General features: G+C 45.8%; 1 protein-coding gene across 4 annotated transcripts in view; it reads left to right on the plus strand.

Annotated features, from left to right (window-relative positions):
* SPTBN1 (spectrin beta, non-erythrocytic 1) overlaps positions 1 to 22,824 on the plus strand; it is a 211,946-nt gene that overhangs the window by 89,754 nt on the left and 99,368 nt on the right. Inside the window, exon 1 of one of the 4 annotated variants that reach the window (XM_006044743.4) lies at positions 6,446 to 7,877. The exons of the other annotated variants lie outside the window; for them this stretch is intronic. Coding sequence (XP_006044805.3) covers positions 7,769 to 7,877 — 109 coding nt within the window. The 5' untranslated portion in view covers positions 6,446 to 7,768. Of the gene's footprint in view, positions 1 to 6,445; positions 7,878 to 22,824 lie in introns of those variants that run through there. 4 annotated transcript variants of the gene reach the window in all.

A 22,824-nucleotide genomic window follows, 5' to 3' on the forward strand; every position in this document is an offset into this window, starting at 1 on the left:
CTTTGACTATAAAATATGGTTTTGAATATGCCTTTCCCAGTGCATAATAGGGTGAGTTAAAGAAAAGGGAATGGGGTTTGTGAGTACTTCCCAGGTGGAGGAGTGGTCTTGCTCTTCCAAATTGCCCTTGTCCCCACATCCAAAGGGATTCCCAGCCCGAGAACAGTGGTTTCATATGGAACCTGGAGCATCCTCCAGCTGGGAGCCTTCTTGGTGAAGAGGTGGGGCAGAATTAGTTTTGAGATTTCCTCCATGAGATGTTTAAAGACTATTACTCATAGCTGCTATGATGGCACTAAGATCTCTAAACATTTAACTCACTTAATTATACTCACTCAGTGAGGTTGGTACCATTTTTGTGCCAGTTTTTCAGGCTCAGAGAATCACAACAGTTAGAAAGTGGCAGAGCCAGCTGCCTAGATTCCAAGTCTGTCTTTAACCACTTTTCCCTCCTCTAGCTTTGCATTTCCAAGCCCTGACCCAGACCCTCAGTGAGTGGTGCTCCAGGGTTAAGTGTTGGGGTGGTCTCAGCCCTGATCCTGGAGTCGTGTGGGTTGTGAGGGAAGGGGAAGTGCTGCTGACTGCTTCCAGCTGCCCAGGCCCTGAAAATGGAGACATTCTGGAGAGGCTGGCAGGCAGGGAGCGATGGCACAGAAATGCCAGCATCACAGATGTGTCTGCCAGTGGGACTTTGTGAGAATTGCTCTTTGTGGTGGGAAGAGGAGGTTTCAGATAATTTCTTGTTTCGGGGTTTTGGCTGGATTATGGTTGTATACTTGGTTGGTTGGTTGAGTTTTCTTCTAAGTGAGGCCCTTTCGACTGAGAAAAGGGATTTTTTTTTTTTTTTTTCTTTCCTGAGAGCAGCTGCTTGCTGAGCAGGCTGTGGGGAGTAAGGGCAACGGTAATAGGTAGTTATTGTGTGGGAGGCTCTCCAAGCATTATGTATGGAAATAGAAGGAGAATGAAGACTGGAGGAGGTGGGCAGGAGGCTCCTGGAGGAGGGAGTGGCTGGACCAGAGAGGTAAGACAGACTGAGAATCAGGCAGATGAGACAGAACGATAATGATTGGGAGCTCGCTGGTCTGTCTGGCCACACGCTTGGAAGAGGATTATTTTTGTAGTAGTATTTTGGTTTCCTGTAAAGAAACGCTTGGGAGAAATTGGCTGTGGTCGTCCAACTGTCAAGAGATTTGACGGCAGTGAACACGAAAGACAGATCTGGAAACCACAGAAGAAAGTGGCAGTGAATTTGGCAAAACAGTTTGTATGTGAAACCTTGTTTTTTGTCGCTCCCTGTTCCTACCACTGCTTTCCCAGCTCTTTGGGTTGGCTTTTCAAGTCCTTGAATGTGTACAGATCCCATCATAGCTTAGCATTTTGGCCATCCTCCCCAGACATTTCAATCTCGCTAATGTTTAGATGTTCAAGAAATGAACACCCCGTGGTTTATACCCTGTCAAGCTTGCTGTGATGCAGGAAAAGCATTCCTTTTTTTTTTTTTTTTTCCTCTTTTGACCTCCCAGACTACGTAAAGCCTTTTGGCACAACCAGAGGTTTAATCTCAGCCCCCAAAGTGTTCTCACATGCTCCATGCTAAATCATACTGAATGTTAGTTACAGGTCCACCAATTATGAGAAAAGGAAGAAAAACAAGACCAAACAAAACCTGTTCACAACAAGAGGACCCTCCAAGTGGCGACTTCGGTGTGAACCAGCAGAGAATGTGCCTGATCCTGACCCAAACCGAGTTTTGTCTAGGCGTGTGGAGGCTGTCTTGGGTTTTAGGTTCACCTTAATACCATTTCAAGAGTCTTAGGGCTTCCCCCATGGCTCAGCAATAAAGATCCATCTGCCAATGCAGGAGACGCAGGTTCAATCCCTGGGTCGGGAAGATCTCCCAGAGGAGGAAATGCAACCCACTCCAGTATTCTTGCCTGGGAAATCCCACGGACAGAAGAGCCTGGCAGGCTACAGTCTATGGGGTCACAAAGAGGTAAACATGACTTAGCAACTAAACAACAACAGGATTTTTCTGAGAAGCGCAGACACCATTAGTTAGCTGATATTACACTCTGAACACCTAGAGAAACAGCGCTAGACCAGTAGGTCTGCTGTCCAGCTGTGGGCCCTGGGCCAACTATCTCTCTCTCAACCTTAGTTCTCTTATCTGCAAAATGGACACCATACCTACCTTACTTGAGAAGATGCATGTGAAGGGTACAAGGTGCTATAATAATGTGATGTTGTTGTTATTATGGCCACTCAGTTTATGTGGAGATTGAACCCAAATCACTCATACTTTTAGAACCAGAAGGCGTTTTTATGACCATATATTCCAACCTGTTTGATTTGGGGGCGAGGATTGCAAGGTCCAGGGTGGTAAGGCACCCATGCAATTACTTAGCTCCTTGGGAGACCCTCAGGAGTTGAGGTGATCCTGAGTACCTGTCTGTGGACTTGAGTCTTTCCACCACACCCTAGCACTTCTGATTTGTGCTGTCTGCAGATAACCATAGCGACTGGGCTTTTCCCTTTCTGTCATCACAAAGATAGCAGATACATGTTACTTGGGCTTCAGTTGCTTTAGTCCCATAGCTGACTTGACCAGTTGCGTCCATTCATTACACCTTGGAACCGTTTTTTTTTTTTTTTTTTTCCTTGGCAGTGCCATAAGGCTTGCAGGATCTTAGTCCCCTGACCAGGGATCAAACCTGTGCCCTCAGTAGTGAAAATGCTGAATTGTAATCACTGGCTGCTGCTACTGCTGCTAAGTTACTTCAGTCGTGTCCGACTCTGAGCGACCCCATAGACGGCAGCCCACCAGGCTCTGCCATCCCTGGGATTCTCCAGGCAAGAACAATGGAGTGGGTTGCCATTTCCTTCTCCAATGCATGAAAGTGAAAGGTGAAAGTGAAGTCGCTCAGTCGTGTCCAACTCTTCGAGACCCCATGGACTGCAACCTACCAGGCTCCTCCGTCCATGGGATTTTCCAGGCAAGAGTACTGGAGTGGGTTGCCATTGCCTTCTCCGACCACCAGGGAATTCTCACACCTTGAAATCTTGATGCAACCTGAAGGCAGGCACAACCAGTCCTCAGGGCTGGCCACGTGTGTTGATATCCTTGGCATGGGGGAGGGACAGTAATTTTTTAAGTTAGAGAAGATCGGCGGGGATTGGCAGGGGCTGTTTCTGTGGGCAGCTTAACTGTTGAGCATTTTGACCCCTGATGTTCCTGACCCCATCTGATGTTCCCATTCACATGCTGCATGGTTCTGCCATATGTGTCCTCAGGATTCTTTTTCATAGGTCACTATAAATAAAACTGTGACTTGGACCCTTGATTTCTTGCTTTATCAAGTTAGAGTTGGGCAAAGAGTGAAAGTGAAGTCGCTCAGTCGTGTCTGACTCTCTGCGACACCACGGACTGTAGCTGGCCAGTCTCCTCTGTGCATGGGATTTTCCAGGCAGGAATGCTGGAGTGGGTAGCCATTCCTTTCTCCAGGGGATCTTCCTGACCCAGGGATCAAACCCAGGTCTTCCATGTAGCAGGCAGAGTCTTTACCATCTGAGCCACCTTAAAGAGCCTTAGAGATGGGCAAGCTCCTTTAAATTCCTCCTTTCCTCCTCAGAATGTCTCTAGCCCTCTGGCCTCTGAAGGTAAGGGAGCCCCCTCTTGGCTAAGACAGCCTGTCCACACCTGTGAGCTGTTTCCCATCGGCTTTTTCCTGCTTGCACCAGCTTGAGGCTGAAGCAAAGGACATGCCAGCCAGACCGGGCCTAGAACCCTTTCCTAGTCCTGAAGCTCTCTTCCCTCATCTTGACTTCACCATAGCTACCTTCTTGTCCTCCATCTTCCCTCTTGTTCTCCAACTCCCCGTGGTCTCGCTTCAGCTCGTATTATCCCCGTGACCTAATTCACACACTGGACCACCTGTTCCTTGCTCTTTCTGCAGCACGTGCTGCCATCCGTCTGCCACCTGTCCTGCTTGAGTATCTCTTCCCCTCTCTGACTCCCTTGGTATCTCCACTGTTGTTTCTCCTTCCTCCCAGACACCACCTTTCCCCACAACTCCCTGCTCAGCTACTTGCCTATTATGCCTTTTCCTAGACCTCAGCTACTGCAGTCTCCACTCTGACCCTGTACGTGGACTTTATCTTCAGCCTTGAGCTCTGTTTCCACGTCCCTGACCACATCTGGACATATCACCCCATGGAGCTGCAGCCTGTCTGGAAGGAAGTGTTCAACCCACCCTGCACACCATGGCCATCTCTAAAATCCCCAGAGTCTGAAGTTCAGCCCTGACCTTTGAACCTCCCAAAGACTTTGAAGTCCTATAGGACTCGAGTTGGTTACCAAAGTCCTGTGGATTAACTCTTGCATCAGCCCATTCCTTTCTGCTTCTATTGCCACATGCTAACTAGCCTTTTGACCTGGACAACTGCAGTGAACACCTAAGTGACCTTGCTGCCTTTGGTCTCTCTGCTTTCTATTAATTCTACCTACCCTACCCTGCCAATTAATCATCCCTATAGCCCAACCCAGACCCTGTCCACATCTGGTTCACAAATTTCTGTGGTTCCAAACCTGACTCTTTTGGCTTCTCTCTTGCCCTATCCCCCGCTGGTACAGTTCCTTCAGTGCAGTCCCGGTCTTTTACTTGGGCTGCTCCCCGCCCCCAACTAGGAGAGGGGCATCCCCCTCACCTCATTCTGTAGAGGGTCTGCCTGTGCTCCACGTTCTGGCCAGATGCCTGTCTCTCCTGGAGTTGTTCGTTCCCGCCTCCCTAGGCAGGTGTGCCCTTGTCTTCTGAACTCTAGTAGGTCCCCTGCCGACCCCACCTTCTGTTCTTCTGGTTTCGGACTATTGGCATACGTATCTTTCCCATTTCTTTTGGCCACCAGCTCTCCCAGTCATCTCTGATGCCTCCAAAAACACCAGGCAGCGTGCCCTGCACACAGTTGGTGTCCAGGAGATACTGCATGGAATAAAGACTGAGCGCCTCTGGCCTGCCTTTCCATTCTCCTCCCTGCTGAGGTGGAGGTGGTCACGTGAGCCATTAGGGTTGGGTCCTTTCTTCTTCCTTGGCCCCATCACACCAGACATTCTCACGTTTCACGTCTTGCCCCTAGGGGGTTATTTAACCCTTTGCTAACCTCAAAACCTTTCTAATATTTACACATGTTCACTCTGCCTGGCTTGTTCAAAGTCTGCTCTTTAGGATCAAATGTGGCTACAGTAGTCCCAGCCGTCCCCTCCGCCACATCACATGTAACCTGGCTAATTAGAAAGCTTATTTTACCTAGTTCCCTATATCAGAGGGAACTGAAAGGGAGACTAAGAGTGGGGTGACTCATACTCTATTCACTAAGTGGCTTAAAGATTTAAAATGTGTTGTAAATTGGCAAGCACTTTGCAGTCCCATTTTCTGTACCCATAGCTAGACACTTAAGAGACTTACCACACCACCAATATATTTAATAGTGAAGAGGGGCCTGTTAGGAGGACATTTTCAGTTCTGCCCTTTGTAGCTTTGATGTGATACATAGGGGGAAAATCAAATACTCCTAATTGTGAATACTATGGCCACTTTTAGGGCATTTTCACATCATTCCCTCAGTAATCTTGTGGGTAGGCATTAATTATCCCTGTCTGACAGTGGAGATTTAGAAAGAATCCAGGGTTTCTTCTAAGGTCATAAGTGATTAAGCGGCTTGGCCAGGACAGAAACTCAAGTCTTGGGAATCCTCCTCAAGTGCTGCTTCCAAGATCCCACATTTTGCCACCTTGCTGTCAGTGTTTTGAACTGCAGTAAAGTGGCTTTAGAAAATGCTCTACCTCTTGGAGGAGGAATAGCTTCGAATCCTGGGACTGGCTTTAGCACCCTGAGGGTTGACACTGGATGTATTAAAAACCCAGCAGTGTGGATGGGAGGAATGGAGGTTGTTCCAAGTTGAGCAGTTAGCTGGATGCTGGATTTGTTTTAACTTTAGCCCTGAATAGGATGCAGTTGCTTGAATTACAAGTGCCCTGGTGACTAAAGTAAACCTGTGGTGGAGGCCCACCTCTTTAGTGCAGGTTGGAATCCTTTAGGAATGAAATTACCTTCTTCAGCAAGTATGGCTGCAAGGCTCCACGCTTGAAACCCCAAGTTTGTAATTTGTTGTCTGCCTGTAGTTACTAAAAAAGGGGATGGCTGGGCGCGTGGTAATTAGGGTCAGTTATTTTCCAAGAACACATTTTGATCACTGTTCTATGTTGGGGGCTTCCCTGGTGGCTCAGACTGTAAAGAATCTGCCTGCAATGCTGGAGACCCGTGTTCCATCCCAGGGTCAGGAAGACCCCCTGGAGAAGGGAATGGCAACCCACCCAAGTATTCTTGTCTGGAGAATTCCATGAACAGAGGATCCTGGGGGGCGACAGCCCATGGGTTCGCAAAGAGTCGGACACGACTGAGCAACTAACACAGACATTTCCTATGTAGAGGATTTTATTTTGGGTTGAGATTGGTGGAAGAAGCCAGGGAGGAGAGTTTTAAATTCCTGAAGAACTCAAAAACTGAAACGTTTCGTTTTAAAAATCACAATAGGATTTGAGCGGGGTTTCTTTTATCTCCTCACTGGTTCCTCAGATCATCCAGGTCAGTGATCCCGGAGGTGTTTACCTGTGTACCTTTCTCCCACAATGCCTTGCAACACGGTGCTCCCAGAAATCTTGCGTCGTTACTGTTATGGGGCTGGTGTTACCCAGAGACCCTCCGCTTAACATGGCGTGCTGGTAGCAGAAGCCTGCTGAGAAGATCCTTCCGTGAGACTGAACTTACAGCGCTCCCGCCATCCCCTTGCTGTGTCCCTGCCCCGGAGCCCAGAGGGACTTTGTTTTACTTTCACCCGCCGACACGGTGCCACCGCCGCGTGGTCGGCGCCCGCGCGCTGAAGACGCCGAGCGCCCAGGTGCGCGGTCCGCGTGGCCTCCTCAGACGCTGCCTAGCGGATGAGCCGCCGCGGCCGGGGACCTGCGGGGCTCCTGACCCTCCAGGGCCGCCTTCTTTTCCTGTGATAGTAATCGGAGACTTTTCCGTTACGTGAGGCTCTCAACAAAAGATTGTAATTCCAGCAGCTTTGTTCGGGAAGGTACCACCGCAGCAGGCGCGTCCTGGACCCGGCCTGGGGGAGTGCGGCTCCGAGGCGGCCGACGGGTGGGGGGCCGCGGCCCGCCGGCCTCCCCCGCGCCCCTCGTGGTACAGCCTGCGTTTCCTCTACAATGCTGTTATGCTAATCAGGTGACATCACCGCCCAGCGCACTGCGAGTGGCTCCAGATTAAATTACAAACCGGCGGCCGCCACGGGCAGCGGGGAGGAGGTGTGTGCGATGCGCCCGCGACCTCCTGGGATCGGCGACTAGGGCATGCTCAGGATTGGCCGTATTTTTAAAAAATTTTAAGTGGGACTTGCGGCCTCCCTCCCTCCGCCCTCCCGCCCCTTCTCGGTAATTTATTTCAAGCCTAGAGCCAAGGGCCACAAAAGGAAGGAAAGCCACAGGAATTGGATGCGTGAGTGACCGGGCTAAGGTAGACTCTCCTGCGGCCAGCTTCCTATCAGATCACCCTGCTGGTCTTTCACACCGGCATGGGGCTTGCCTAAGGTCCAGCCCTTTTCGCCGGGGCCGAAAGCCAGGCGTTGCGGAAGCCGCTGCGTGCTGAATGGGGGTAGGAGGGGGCCGGAGCGGGATTTCCACCGTTCAGCCCGCCGGGGCGTTACGCTGGGCATAATGGAATTGCAGAGGACGTCTAGCATCTCCGGGCCGCTGTCGCCGGCTTATACGGGGCAGGTGCCTTACAACTTCAACCAGCTGGAAGGGAGATTCAAGCAGCTCCAAGGTAAGCTCCGCACTCTAAGGCCGGGCCTGTCCTGGAGTCGTGCCTCCGGGGTTCTGAAGCTTTATTTGTGCCATATGGTACATGACCCTGCTGAAGCCCGGCGGCCGCATGCCCAGCTCCAAAGCCTCTGGTTGGCTGCAGGCAGCCCATGCACTACTTAAAGGAGACGGTTTCTCACTCTTGACTCCAGAGAAGCCACCATTTGGAGTCTCCCTCTCCAGTTTCCTTTGGGCTCTCTCGGTTGTCAGGTTATCTACTGCCCACAGCACACACATTTTCTCCCTTTTTAACTGTCCTTGCATTTCAGTAGACCAATGCTAATAGACCTATTAGTATGCAAATATTTGATTCCAGGACTTCTGTATCTCCCAGTCCCCAGCCTCGTACCTCTGGGAAGCCTAAAGGTGTAAAGTGCACTGCTGGACACCCTGTAGCACAATGGCAAAGGAAAAGAGGGAGTGGTCTTTTTGAACCTAAGCCTTGGGTAAATTACAGTTTTGATTCCGGAGCTTAATTTTAACTCTTTTGATGTTTTGTGTTGGGATAGAGCCTTCCCATCAATTTAGTGGGCTATGTAATTTATAATGAAAACCAGTTATTGCCATTCCAGCGCTATTGGGTTGGATTAGTTGGATCAATTGCAGGTTTCTTGGAGTCTTTATTAGTCTCGAACAGTTGAATGAATCTTTTACCGCACGTTTTTTTATGGGGAGCACTTTGTGGGGGTGATGGGCCTGCAGCCTGTGGCTGGGGTGGGCCTTGCCCTTGGCGGTCCCTGCCCTGCCAGCAGGCCTGGCCGGCGGAGTCTCCTATTTGATTCATGAAAAAGGATTCATAACTGAAAACACAACTCCTTCCATTAGGAAGCCCCCGGAATCAGCAATAGACTGGAAATGACTCTGGTGCTCTGAAAAGTAGCCTTTGCAGACCTCGTTTGTGTTTCTTATTTTAACTCCTCTCAGTGCCACAAATGTGGTTCCTGTGAGGAGGAGGAAGGAAGGAAGCAGCCCAGTCTTCCAGTGTTTTCACTGGAAAGAGGGGGGAGGATATATTTCATTCACAGGTTTATTTGTCTTGTGAAATAGTTGACAGTAATGACACTCTTCTGGAAAACAAGAGGCAGAACAGGACGTGATTTTAAACACTGCATTCCTCCCGCAGTTAGCTAAGAGGAAGCTCCATCCCCCCTAGGGAACAGTTGTGGGTCTTTGCCTCCTTTCACTCCAACTCTTCGAAGGTAGAATTTGCTTTTCGGTGCAAATTTAGCGAGGCCGGAGCTGGAACTTGTAGGTGGAAACTGGAGGAGTTGGGTGGGTCTGTTATCTTCTGGGTGTGTGATCAAAGGCCCCAGTGTGAAGTTTGAGGTTCTGAGAATTCAGAATGCACCTCTTCTTCAAATGACCCTTTCTCCCCGCTTCATTGTATCACACTGCCCAGGAGAAAACACCACAGGCTGTCCTCAACTTGAAAACCTGTTGCTAAGGTCCAGTCAACACTCTCCTGTAGTCTCTGGAGAAATACAGAACCAAGGTGAAAATATACAAAGTTGTGGGGAGGAGTGTGCCCACAGGGCCACCCATAACAAAAGACTGTTATTCTGAAAGGTTTGAGGACGGTTGTAAAACTGCTCTCTGAGAAGGGTGGAGCTAACACACAGGAAATGTCTTAAACTGTCCTCTCTGGAAAAGTAAAATTTAAAGTTCAAAAAAAAAAAAAAAAAAAATCAGTGTGTCCCTTTGATAGTTTATCTCATAAGTGTTTCCCAAGGAAATTCCTTCAAAAGGGATGAGCTTCACATTTTGTGTGGTGATTTTTAAAAAAAAATGACCTTTGTCCCCTCATTTAGTTCCAGATAGCTTTCTTATTTCTAAACATCGTGGTTTAGAAGTTGCACAAGTTTAGTATTGGTATTTCTATAACCCATGTTGAGGAACTGAGAAAGGGTGAATTAACTCCCAAGTGTGGTGAATCCCAGGAGAATTACAAACAGTTGGCATTGTCCTTCGTTCCAAATGGGATAGATTGCATTTGAAGCACCTTGAGGAATTTTTTTGATAAAACTTTTCCCCATCCCACCTGCATCCCCTGTGTGGTGTATATTACTAGTTTTTTAGTATTTGTAGTTCTTCCTATCATCATATCTTTGATAACATATAGATTTTGTCTGCTGATTTAATTTTGTACATGCCTATTAAGCAACCTTTTCCCTCTTTTTAATCCTTCCTAGTACTTCCAACCCAATACTAGCAAACAGTGCCTCTGAATCAGTATTGATTTTTTTTTCCAGTGCCTCTTGTACTAACTTATTCATTTAGCATCTATACCTGAGAGTACTGTGATTTTGTAGGAGATATTTCTGCATTTTTGTTGATTTCAAATATTTTCACACTGGATCCTAAAAATCTCAGGAGGGACTGACTTTTGATGTTGTCGCATAGGGAAATACAATGTTATAAAATGAGCCTGGTCTTTTAGATAAAATAGTTCATAGACATTTATCATAAGTAAATAAGTACAATCAGAAACAAAACCTCACTGACTTAAGGGACTGAGATCTCTTTCATACTGATGCTCCTGACAAAGGTAGGACTTTCCACCTGTAATGGCTTCAAATGTTAACCACCAACACCCAGCACACACCTGACAGGCACACCCCTGCACACTGAGATCTCTTTCGAATTTTTCACCTGTAAGATCAAGTTATCACCTTACTCAGAATCTGTTCATGTAGCTTATACAGTTGGATTTGTTGTTTTGTTTTTCTTTGTTAAGTAAGAGAGGACTGCTGAAACACAACAAAACTCAACCTCACATGTTTTTAAAAACGTGTTCATAGTAACAGAGAAGTTCATGATGATACCTTTTCTCCAGTTTCACATCAGCTAGCTTCCCTTCTTATCAGCTGGATACTCCTGCTCCTCCCCTACTCAGAACCTGTCTCGTCTGCCTCTTGCATAAATTAAATTCCAGGCTCCTTAGCCTGGCATTCAGGACCTTCCTCCAAATGGCCGCAGACCACGAAATTCCTATACCAGCTCTTACATTCCTACCGAATAAATCTTCCCAGGTGGGCAGCCTGCAACTCTTCATGAAACCCAGCCCTGGGTTTTGCCTTCATTGTCTACCTTCTGCCTCAAAGGCCCCGTCCTTCCATTTTACCAATAGAAACCCTTCCTACCGTTTTGTTTTTTAAGACTGTGCTTACACTCTTTTATTCCAGTAAGCTTCTCCTGTCTCCTCTGATGAGTTGGTTGGAAAAAGATTTCATGGAGTGCTCACCATGCATCAGATGTGTTAGTAGGAGCTTTGTCTATATCTCATCTTGTGTGCATACCTGTAAGGTTTTTTAAAAATTGAGGTATAGTTGATGTACAGTATAAGTCACTCAGTCGTGTCCGACTCTTTGCGACCCCATGGACTGTATAGTCCATGGAATTCTCCAGGCCAGAATACTGGAGTGGGTAGCCTTTCCCTTCTCCAGGGGATCTTCCCAACCCAGGGATCGAACCCAGGTCTCCCGCATTGTAGGCAGATTCTTTACCAGCTGAGCCACATGGGAACCCCAGTATATAAGTTACAAGTGTGTATAGTGTAGTGATTTGCAATTTTTAAAGGTTGTACTCCAGTTATAATTACTGTGAAATATTGGTTCTGTTTTCTGTGGTTACAATATATCCTTGTAGCCTTCATCCCTTATCCCTATATTGCCCATCCCTCTGAGGTTTTAAAGATAGAGTGAAATTGCTTGTTCCAGGTCCCAGGCCCTAAGTAAGCTCAGGCTGCATATTGTTATTCTCGAACTTTCTCCTCCCAGACTTCTAGATACTTAGATAAATTAATACTTAATTTATGCAAAAAGAAGAGACAAGGTGACCTTGTGAAGTGCTTCCCTCTTCTTCCTACCTGCCTGCCCCCTCAGAGCACTGATCCTATCAGTTCTAGCTGTGGAGTTGTAATGAAGACAGAATCTAATTGAAAAACATCAAAATGAACTTTTTCCTGCCTTCTTTGCATCCTGACCCTGATGTCCAGCGCCTGATGTTTCTGGAGAAGGTATTTTCTCTTAGCTGTCTTGGTTCCGTGAATTTTCCCAACTGTTTAGAAGGAGAAATGGAGAAATTCTCCACCTGTCTTCTTTGGGACGTAGTGGGATGTAGAGGGAGTTGCAGGCCATTGAAATGCGTTACTCTCAAGTTTATTACATGCTATCTCAGGGTTGCCTCCTTGAATTTCTTCATCTTTTGGTGTTGATTTCTAAACTGCTAGGGAAAGAATATTGCTGGTTTTATACCCAAGGGTCATGAGGAAAATGCATTCTTAAGTTTTTAAAAAGAACTTTTCCCGTTATGGTACCTAGATGTTTGTCTGTCTTGTATAATTTCATAAAGCTTATAGAGAGATGATTGCTAGGTTTACACCTGCTTGTCATGAAGAAAACTTTTAATTTCTTAGATATAAAGTAATAGCCTTCAAATACTTCCCATAGTGACAGTGGAAAGAGTTGGTGACAAATGATAACCCTGATCAAATGATAACCCTGGTTGGCGGGGTGGGTGGGGAGCAGCAAAGATTTATAAGAACATTCTGTGTTTACCGAAAGCGTAAAAGATTGGGGTTTTGGTCTGGATACCTTCGAATACTGTACTATAATACTATAAATTTTCTAAGCCCAGATAACTATGTGGGACAAGTCATCAGTTAAAATTATTTTCACCAGTTTGCCAGAGTTTCAGCTTAAAATTTAGAAGTTCCTAACAGATTTGTAAATTTGAATCCTTTTGAGTGATGTGCTAGTGCTGCTAATTATTAATGTTTATAGCACTTTAATATGTACCATCTTCCTTAATTAACTAAATGAGATTATTCAGAGTGCCCAGCATGGGATCTAGTACTTTGTTCTAAAGAAGTGGGCATTTCCTTGGTACTAATAATAATCCTGTGGGGTATTCTCTTCCTTTTTATAAAGAAACTGATAATGGGTTAATCAACCAGTATGACGCTGCCTTTCCCAGAATCCAGGTTTTCTGTTTATTTTTTAATTGGAGTATAATTGCTTTACATAGAATCCAGGTTTTCTGACTCCCAAGTTCAGTCTCCTCCTGTAGGACCATGCTGCTGCTGCTAAGTCACTTCAGTCGTGTCCAACTCTGTGAGACCCCATAGATGGCAGCCCACCAGGCTCCCCCGTCCCTGGGATTCTCCAGGCAAGAACACTGGAGTGCGTTGCCATTTCCTTCTCCAATGCATGAAAGTGAAGTTGCTCAGTCGTGTTCGACTCTTAGCGACCTCATGGACTGCAGCCTACCAGGCTCCTCTGTCCATGGGATTTTCCAGGCAAGAGTACTGGAGTGGGGTGCCATTGCCTTCTTTGTGAGTACGTTTTGGTGACATGGAAAATTAACAAGCCCAGAACCGCTCAGTTTTCTGAACATGTGACACCCTCAAATTTTGATGAGCTTGAAACACTGATTCTTTTAGCTTAAGTCCAGTGCTTGACTGGGATGACTGTTAAAAGGACTCTTGGAGACTAGTTAGGAAAAAGAGGAGGGACATAGATATTCCCTTTGAGGAAAAGATACCACTTCTCTTAAGGGAGTAAAAGAATGGGACTGTAAACATTGTGGCCCAAGGAAGGTTTTGGGTGACTGTTGTCAAGTTGCCTCCTCTTATACTTTGAACCTAGAAAGGGGTTTGTCTACAGCCCCACTGCCTCCTGCTCTGTGTTCGTCTCTTTCTGTGGTTTCCTTATGCCCAGCTGGCCCCATGGAGCTGCCCTAGCCTCCCCAGAGGCAGACTCTGATAAGAGACCTCCCTGCACAAACATGTGAGATTTGACTCTAGCCAGCCTTCCCACCTCCAGCTTTTCCTACTCCTAGCTCCACAGTATTCAGGATTCCCTAAAATTCCCCTGCGTTTTCCTGGCTTTGAGACCCTGCTCACCTGGTCTCTTCCCCTAAGAATTATTTCTTGTTTCAGGATCTTTTTTTTTTTTTTTTTTTGAGGTTCCATTCAGATGCCACTAAATTCTGAGTATTCCTCAAGGGAGAGGTGATCAGAATCTCTTCTTGGTTTCTTTTCCTTTAAGATTTAAAGTCTAAGTACTTGGTCATTCTTTGGGGATTTTCACATCGTGCCTTTGGTTACAGTTTGAGAATCTGCCTCTGCTTGCTTTACATTTCATGAAGCCTGGGTGGGTAAAGATGAAAGTCTGATACAGCCTGTCTTACCTGTAGCAGTCACTAAGTATTTGTTAAAGGAGTAAATGAATGAAGGTAGTATTATGAACTACGTTATGGGAATGGTTCTCGAAATGAGGTTCCTAGACCAGCAGCATCATCATGACCTGGAAACTTGCTAGAAATGTAAATTCTCAGGCCCTGCTTCTGACCTAGTGAACCAGAAACTCTCAGGGTGGGGCCTGTTCATAGGGGGTTTTTGAATTGTTATTCAGTTCAGTTCGGTCACTCAGTCGTGTCCGACTCTCTGCGACCCTATGAACCGCAGCACACCAGGCCTCCCTGTCCATCACCAACTCCCAGAGTCCACCCAAACCCATGTCCATCGAGTCGATGATGCAGTCCAACCATCTCATCCTCTGTCTTCCCCTTCTCCTCCTGCCCTCAATCTTTCCCAGCATCAGGGTCTTTTGAAATGAGTCAGCTCTTCACATCAGGTGGCCAAAGTATTGGAGTTTCAGCCTCAACATCAGTCCTTCCAATGAACACCCAGGACTGATCTCCTTTAGGATGGGCTGGTTGGATTTCCTTTAGTCCAAGGGACTCTCAAGAGTCTTCTCCAACACCACAGTTCAAAAGCATCAATTCTTCGGCACTCAGCTTTCTTTATAGTCCAACTCTCACATCCATACATGACCACTGGAAAAACCATAGACTTGATGAGATGGACCTTTGTTGGCAAAGTAATGTCTCTGCTTTTTAATATGCTGTCTAGGTTGGTCATAACTTTCCTTCCAAGGAGTAAGCATCTTTTAATTTCATGGCTGTAATCACCATCTGCAGTGATTTTGGAGCCCAGAAAAATAAAGTCAGCCACTGTTTCCACTGTTTCCCCATCTGTCTGCCATGAAGTGATGGGACCAGATGCCATGATCTTAGTTTTCTGAATGTTGAGCTTTAAGCCAGCTTTTTCAGTCTCCTCTTTCACTTTCATCAAGAGGCTCTTTAGTTCTTCTTCACTTTCTGCCATAAGGGTGGTGTCATCTGCATATTATTGATATTTCTCCTGGCAATCTTGATTCCAGCTTGTGCTTCCTCCAGCCCAGCGTTTCTCATGATGTACTCTGCATTATTAATTTATTTTTAATTGAAGGATAATTGCTTTACAATATTGTGTTGGTTTCTGCTATACACCAACATTAATCAGCCATAGGTATACATATGTCTCCTCTTTCTTGAACCTCTCTCCCACTTCCCACCCCTTCCCATCCCTCTAGGTTGTTACAGAGCCCCGATTTGAGTTCCCTGAGTCATACAGCAAATTCCATGGGAAATACACTACCATACGTTCATAGGTTTTTAACTAGCCTGCCAGGTGACTGTGATGCACACTCAGGTTTGAGAAACACTTTCTTACTGGATCATGTGTACCCTCTTTACAATTTGGGGGTGGAAGGGTTTGGGAAGAACAGACTGCATGATTTCTTCCCAGATAGCAGTAAATACTGTTATCTGATTTATTACTAAAGAATGAAGAGTTGGGGGAAAGTATATTTTAGAACAAAATTGTGTAGTAGCGGAAAAGTATTTAGCTAGTCAGGAATGAGGTCAACCCTGCTCAACTAGAGGAGCCGTTTAGCATCTGCAGGCCTCGGCCACCTCATGACTGCCAAACGGGTTCAATCATCTATCAGGGCTTCCGTTTTCAGGGAACCAGAGCTTCATAGCCACTCATCTGTTCCTTCTAGAATCACACTTATGCACATTATCAAAAATACGCCAGGTAGATCCCAGCTGTTTTTATTTTTTTTTATTTATTTTTTTTTCCCCAGCTATTTTTAGATCTTAGTGCCTGGGCTTCCCTTGTGGTTCAGCTGGTAAAGAATCCACCTGCAATGCGGGGAGACCTGGGTTTGATCTCTGGGTTGGAATGATCCCCTGAGAAGGGAAAGGCTATCCACGCCAGTATTCTGGCCTAGAGAATTCCATGGACTCTATAGTCCATGGGGTCGCAAAGAGTCAGACATGACTGAGCAACTTTCACTTCACTTTACTTCTTTCTCCCTTTTGCTTGACAAGCTTCTATCAACTCCTTGAAGCCTCAGCTATGAAAAACTAATAATGGGGGGAGATAAGTGATAGAGGCATTGTAATGCCTTTTTGCACTTCAGTATTTTTTGCTTAATTGGCTTAATTAAAAATCTGGCAGTTTGTATATTACAGATGCAAAGGACTTGTCATTTAAAAGCAGAGTTGTTGTTTAGTTGCTAAATCGTGATTGACTCTTTCGTGACCCCATGGAGCCCACCAGGCTCCTCTGTCCACAGTATTATTCTCCAGGCAAGAATACTGGAGTGGGTTGCCATGCCCTTCTCCAGGGGATCTTCTCAACCCAGGGATTGAACCTGCGTCTCCTGCATTGGCAGGCATGTTCTTTACCACTGAGCCACCAGGCAAGCCCATAAAAGGCCAGTAGTTAGTTACTAATCTAGGCTTTTTTAAAGCAAGAAGATTCCTAAGAAGTAAAGTGATAAAACTGATTTAAATAACATAGGGCTTGCTTTTAGTTCTGTTTATTAATATGTAATACTTACTGATTGCCTGCTTTTCAGTAAGCAGCTGTTCTCTGGTTAGGAATCCTGTGAGTAAGCGTGGTTGGGTTATGCTGGACATGCTGGCCGAGCTGATGAGTAGAAGCAAGTGGAGGAATAAACACGTTCCAGGTGAGAGCCCAGGTAGGCAGAGCTCAGAGTACAGAGAGAGGAAGGGTTGTTAAGAGGGGTTCTAGAGGCCAAAGGATGCATGGTGCTGTCAGTCACGTCAGGGAGCTGGGGAGTCAGTCAGGCAGTGGGAGACTGCTGAAGGATTTTAAGTGAGTGACTTTTTCAAATGATTTCTTTCTCCTTAAGGGAAAGCTGGTCTGCTTCCTGAGTGTAATAATTGTCTTGGAGAGTGGGTGACGGTCAGGTGAGGATGTCGGAAACCGCTTAAGCTATTGCATTTGCTGTGAGGAGAAACAGGAACAACATAACCCCCCTGGATTTTGAACTGCAAGATATTTAGAACCTTATTACTCAATGTGTTCTGTAGATGGGAATTTGTTAGAAATGCAGAATCTCAGGCTCACACCCCAAACTCACTGAGTCATAATTTCATTTTAACAAAATCCCCAAGTGGTTTGTAGGCACAGCCAAGTCTTCTAAGAAGCACTGCCTTGGAAATAAACTCGGCCTGCTCCTCTAGCCCTTGAGCTGGGAAGGACATGGCCTAAAGAGGCTATGACCCCTCTAAGGTTTAACGTTTGTGTTTCATACAGAGTCTGCATTAAAGGAAGGAGTTTTGGGGGGGTGTGTTTTAAGCAAACTGGATTATTTTACCTGTAAAAATAATATAGTATCTAGATAAATAATAGTTAATTAAAGCAATTTATTATTACCCTAGGAGATTACAGGGCTTTAAAGTATGGTTGGTTAATTCCTAGCTTTGTAAATCTTTGTAGAATTTGGCTAGGATTCTCTTACTTGATAATCCTGCAGTTCTAGACATTTGTGAGATTTATTTTTAAAAACCCGCAAGTTTCTTTTCATTTATCCATTTGGTGTCAATGGAGAATTAAAAAAATACTCGGGACTACTTTCTGTAAGTTCTTCCAAAATTTCAACATGGTGTCCTGGGAAGTAGAGGCTTATTAAAGTCCATTCTTGCTTCATGATTTAAACCTTTTATATACTTTTAAACTATTTTTTCCAGCAAAAATACCCCCTTTCTCCCACACTCCATCTTAATAAAATAATCCTAATTAAATGAATGTTGATGTTCTTACAGTTGGTTAGACTTCAGTCCAGTCTCATATGTATCAGACTTACCCAGCAGTGCCTTTAGGTTTTGGTGTTAAAGTGGATTTGAAATAAATTAAATATCTGTTACTTGAGAAGTGCTCATTTCCTGTGAGCCTGCAGGTGAAGCTTCAAAATGACTGGTTATTGATTAGATAGGGGAGAAAAAGCACCTGCTGAAGCTTGTCGGCCAGAATTTTTCCCTCTTAGAAGAAAGAAAAGGGGTGGGGAGAAAAGTGACTTCTGTTCTTGACTGGCTTCTGTCCAGAACCTTTGTGACCAGGGAAGGGGCGTGGGTACTGAAAGAGTAGTAGTCAGGAGGTGACTCAGATGGTGTTCTTTCAAAGGCAAGGTTGAAAGTTATTAATAGACAAAGCTTAAATGTTTAGCTGTTCTTTGTATTACTTCAAAAACTTTTTTTATATTTATTATTTCATAGCCATATTAGGTCACCTCCAAAAGGAATACAAATGAAACAGTAATCCTGCAGTCCCAACAGATCTTAACTTTCTTAGAGTTCTTATCTACATACAGTGTAACACTGTTAGAGTCATTATGTTTTGATTTTTTACTTAGCATTATATCATACACATTTCATATGTGATTATTTCTATGCCTCTTGCCAAATTGCTTTCCAAACCAAGGCAATTTATCTAACGACCCGAGCCTGCTGTCTCTGCTATGGGGTGGGGTTAATACAAGTTCTTTATAACAGGATTGTAGGAAGAATAAGGGAGATTGTCCATGGAAACTGTCCTGGCACATAGTGGGCCCTCAGTAGTCAATGGCAGCCTTTATTATTACAGGTCTAGGTGGAAAGGCAAAGCAGTACCCAGCAGGGGCGAGTCTTTGAACTTGAGTGCCTCAACCCCCACCCCACCCCCGAAACCTGCTCTGGGTGTGGCTTCCTTTACCAGGTTTAGAAAAGTGTCAAGTTTGCCTGAAAATGCACCCAGCCGGAACACGGCCTTTTATGTTCCCTTTTAGAAAGTACACAAGGTTGGCAGCGCTGTCTCTGACCTGGTGACTTTTGATGTAGGTTGAAGACACAGTAGTGGGGCCCCTTCCGAGTTCATAAAAAGTATGCGGGGCAGCTAATGCTGTGGCCAGAGCATCCACCCCATCGTCAGAAGAGACTACTGTAGCCAAACTCATATTAACTGCCCTCTGTAGATTGTTGAATGCCTCTTCTGTGTTTGCTTTTGAAAGGCCTTTCTTAGCCTTTCTCTCTCTCTCCCCCAACCTTGTTTTCAAGCACCGCAGGACCTTTAAGTCGCAAATCCAGTAATCACACACAGTAGCATGGAGACACAGGCTGGCCTATATTTGGTCTCACAAAGGCCCTATGAAAGCTCTGGCCTTAAAGTCTTTTTTTAATGCTTAAATGATGCAAGTGGAAAGTTAATTTGAGGATCACTGAGGCACGCTTCATTCATGAAGAATGTGAGCAAAACATAAAAAGTCTGGAGGCTCTGTTCTCCTGTGGCAAGGAAATTACATAGGGTGTGTCATTACTGGGGTGAATTTTACCCCCCTGCTGAGGGTGCAGTTGTGTTGGAATTTTGGAACGAGAGCTGTGGGTTTAAGCACAACCAGTTGTAGGAGTGTGTGTGTGTGTGTGTGTGTGTGTGTGTGTGTGTGTGTGTGTGTGTTTTGCCTGAAATCCTTATGCAAACCATAGACATTATTTTGGCCACACTGACAGGCAAAAATGGTGGTTATCCCTTGGAATGTGGCCTTGGCATTTTGAATTAGGTTTTCTTTTTTCCTTTTTCTAAAGAGAAACTTTGAAGGTCTGTTTTAAAGTGGATGGAGCCTTTGAAAATCTGCCTAGTCTGTTTGAACTGTTAAATGCCAGTGAGTTTCTGTACATTGCTAGCTTGAATGTATAGTAGTTGAGAGGTGAATACAACTTGAGTGCAAAGTATGTTTTTGGTGCTTGAAACATACTTTTCCTGATTCCTATTGAGGGAGACGTTTATTCCTACAGGGGTTTAAACGACTTGCTATAAAAAAAAATCTGGCCTTATAGTGGTAGAGGGAGATTACGTGTTATCTGCGAACAACTGCCAAGCAGATGAAATCCCAGCTGCACTCAGCCTGTGGTGGAGGCTGGGTAGCAGCAGCCAGGGGAGAGCGCTCAGGGAAAGTGGTCAGAACCTGGAGGTGGAGAGAAAGGCTGTCGTGTTCAGAAGTAGGACATTTTCTCTGTCATTTCAGAAACACAAGGGTGGTGGAAAGCACATGGGCTGTGGATTCACAGAAGCCAGCATTCACATTCTGGTTCTACCAGGGACCTCACTGAGCTCCATGTTCTTCATCTATAAAAACTGGGAAGAATAAATAGCCCCCGGAATGGTTGGGAAGCATGAATTAGTATATTGTCTAAACAGGGTGACGACTCATCCTGATTTGACAGACTCTCCCAGTTTAGAACTGGGCGTTCCACATCCAGGGGATCACCCCAGGTCCCAGGCAAGCTGGGCGCTGGGTCACCCTAACTGTGTATGAAAGCACCTGTTACTGTGTATGGAGGACAGAGACGATGTCTCTCTGTGTGTGTGTTAGTTCATCCCTGCATTCCTTCCTGGTGCTTGGCACATAAACAAACGTTTCACAAATGAAGGAACGTATGAGTGGATGAGTAAAGTAATGAAGGCAGTAATACCTATGGAGTTGTTCTAAAGTGAGTTAGCAGCTTTTCTTCCATGTTGCCTCTTACTCCCTAAGAAAAGGTGGCCTCACGGGCCACATGGTGAGAAATATGTTGAATGAAAGAATGAATCACTCACAATAATGACTTTAGCTCTATGACGTGCCTAAATTATAACTTCAGGAAGGGCTTATCTGGATCTTTCTCCTTTTTTGATAAAATGAAATTTTGGTAAGGCCCTCGGGACCTCCCGTAAGTAGTCCCTGTACCCTGCACGGCACCGGGAGACGGACTGAACTTTGATGGGGAGGAGAGAAGGGCGCCCCCAAGCACTACTGCAGTGCTTGCGAGAGAGGAGCTGATGCCTGGAGATTAATGTAGGCATGGGGTTGTCTCTTCCTTTTGTTGTTTTTCTTTTTCCTTGACTGGGTGGCCAAGAGTAGTTGGACCAGGAGAAAAGTTTAAGGGTGACGTTAATACGCGGCAAAAGAGGTAAAAGTGTGCCCTGAGAAACCGCCATCCATTCTTCTGGGTGTGGTAGCCATTCAGAGTTTTACATTGTATGGCTGTAAAATAAAACTCATGATATTTCTTTCTTGGAGTGATGTCGCATGAGTAATGTTTTTCTAGAAGACAGGCGGTTAGTAATACTCTGAGCAAATAAAGGCAGAGCCTCAGAAATTTAGATACCAGATAATGTGCAAGCTTGGCCTTTGAAACGGAAGAAACAGCCACGGAGAAAAGTCATTTTGGCCCAAGAACTACTACTTCCCAACCCTCAGCACCTTCCAGTTTCTACCCCCCTCCTCCCCAAAAAAAAGAAAGGCACAGTTTTCCTCTGTAAATATATATGATTTCAATTTTGAGATAGGTTGTTTTTTCACTGGACACATAAGGAAGCAATTTTTAAAAGTCATACTCATTCTGCAGTGGGCTTGACTGTAGCTGGGCTTAACCAGGAGTCCTTGGCCCCAGAACCACACTCACTCTTTATCAGGGTAGCAAATTCACATGGCCCTCCAGGAAGGGAGAGGATTGCAACTGAGAGAGGGACACTGGACCCGGCTGCCTCTGTGAGGATTTGCCCCCACCCCCCAGTGTGCTGGTGGTCAGAGGATAGGGCAGGCCCAGATGTCCATCCCAGCCATTGTCACCCAGGGATTCTGAAATGACCTCTCTTACCTCATTTTCCTATGAGCTCATAGTTGTCTGCACACATGAATTGTGTCCTGGGTCCTGGCTCCCCCTTTGTTTGATCAGGAGCCGCTCTAATGCTCAGTGCTCTTTGGGAGAGGAAAGGGAGGCCCAGGTGATGCATCTGTTGATTTCGGATCTTCTGTCTTTGTCTCCCCACCCCCACTCCCTCCATGGAAATTCACACTATTAAATCATCTGCTAAGGTTCCCTGCATGAAAAACCCACAAACCAAACTTCTATTGGAGCAGGAGACCTGGTTATTAGAATAATGAATGGAGTTACTCAACCCCTGTTGAGCTTTCTGCCTGATGAGGGCCTCTGTAGTTCCTTGCTAGGCAGTGGGGTACAATTTCCATCTGTGTCCTCAAGAAGCTCACAAACAAGAGACAGGAAAACCATTTTTGTAATAGGATTTGATTGGGTGTCTATGAGGAGGGGAATTTCTTTGTACACCTGCCTAGTGGAGAACACCAGCCCTCCCCTAGCTTCCGGGGTTGCTGTAAGAATCAGTTTACATAATAATGTACAAACTCCCTGTGAAAAATACAAATTCGTAATTGATTCTAAGAAGTTTTTGGTGCGGAGAAGGCAGTGGCACCCCACTCCAGTATTCCTGCCTGGAAAATCCCATGGACGGAGGAGCCTGGTGGGCTGCAGTCCATGGGGTCGCTGAGACTTGGACACGACTGAGCGACTTCACTTTCACCTTTCACTTTCATGCATTGGAGAAGGAAATGGCAACCCACTCCAGTGTTCTTGCCTGGAGAATCCCAGGGACGGGGGAGCCTGGTGGGCTGCCGTCTATGGGTCGCACAGAGTTGGACACGACTGGAGTGACTTAGCAGCAGCAGCAGCGGTTTTTGGTAAGAAAACAAATGGTGAGACTGTCCTCATGCTCAGATCCACTCAACTGGCCTGGTGTCCCCGGAGGACGGAAGCAGAGACCTTTCAGTAACAGTAACCTAACTGTGCCATTTATCATACACATTACCTCATTGCGCTCTTGAGAGAATGCAAGAGATGGGCACAGATGTTATCTCTGTGTACAGATGAGGAAACCAAGCCTTGGAGAGGTGAGGCAACTT

The sequence above is a fragment of the Bubalus bubalis genome, chromosome 12, assembly GCF_019923935.1.
Source record: "Bubalus bubalis isolate 160015118507 breed Murrah chromosome 12, NDDB_SH_1, whole genome shotgun sequence".
In the NCBI taxonomy this organism is placed as follows: domain Eukaryota; kingdom Metazoa; phylum Chordata; class Mammalia; order Artiodactyla; family Bovidae; genus Bubalus; species Bubalus bubalis.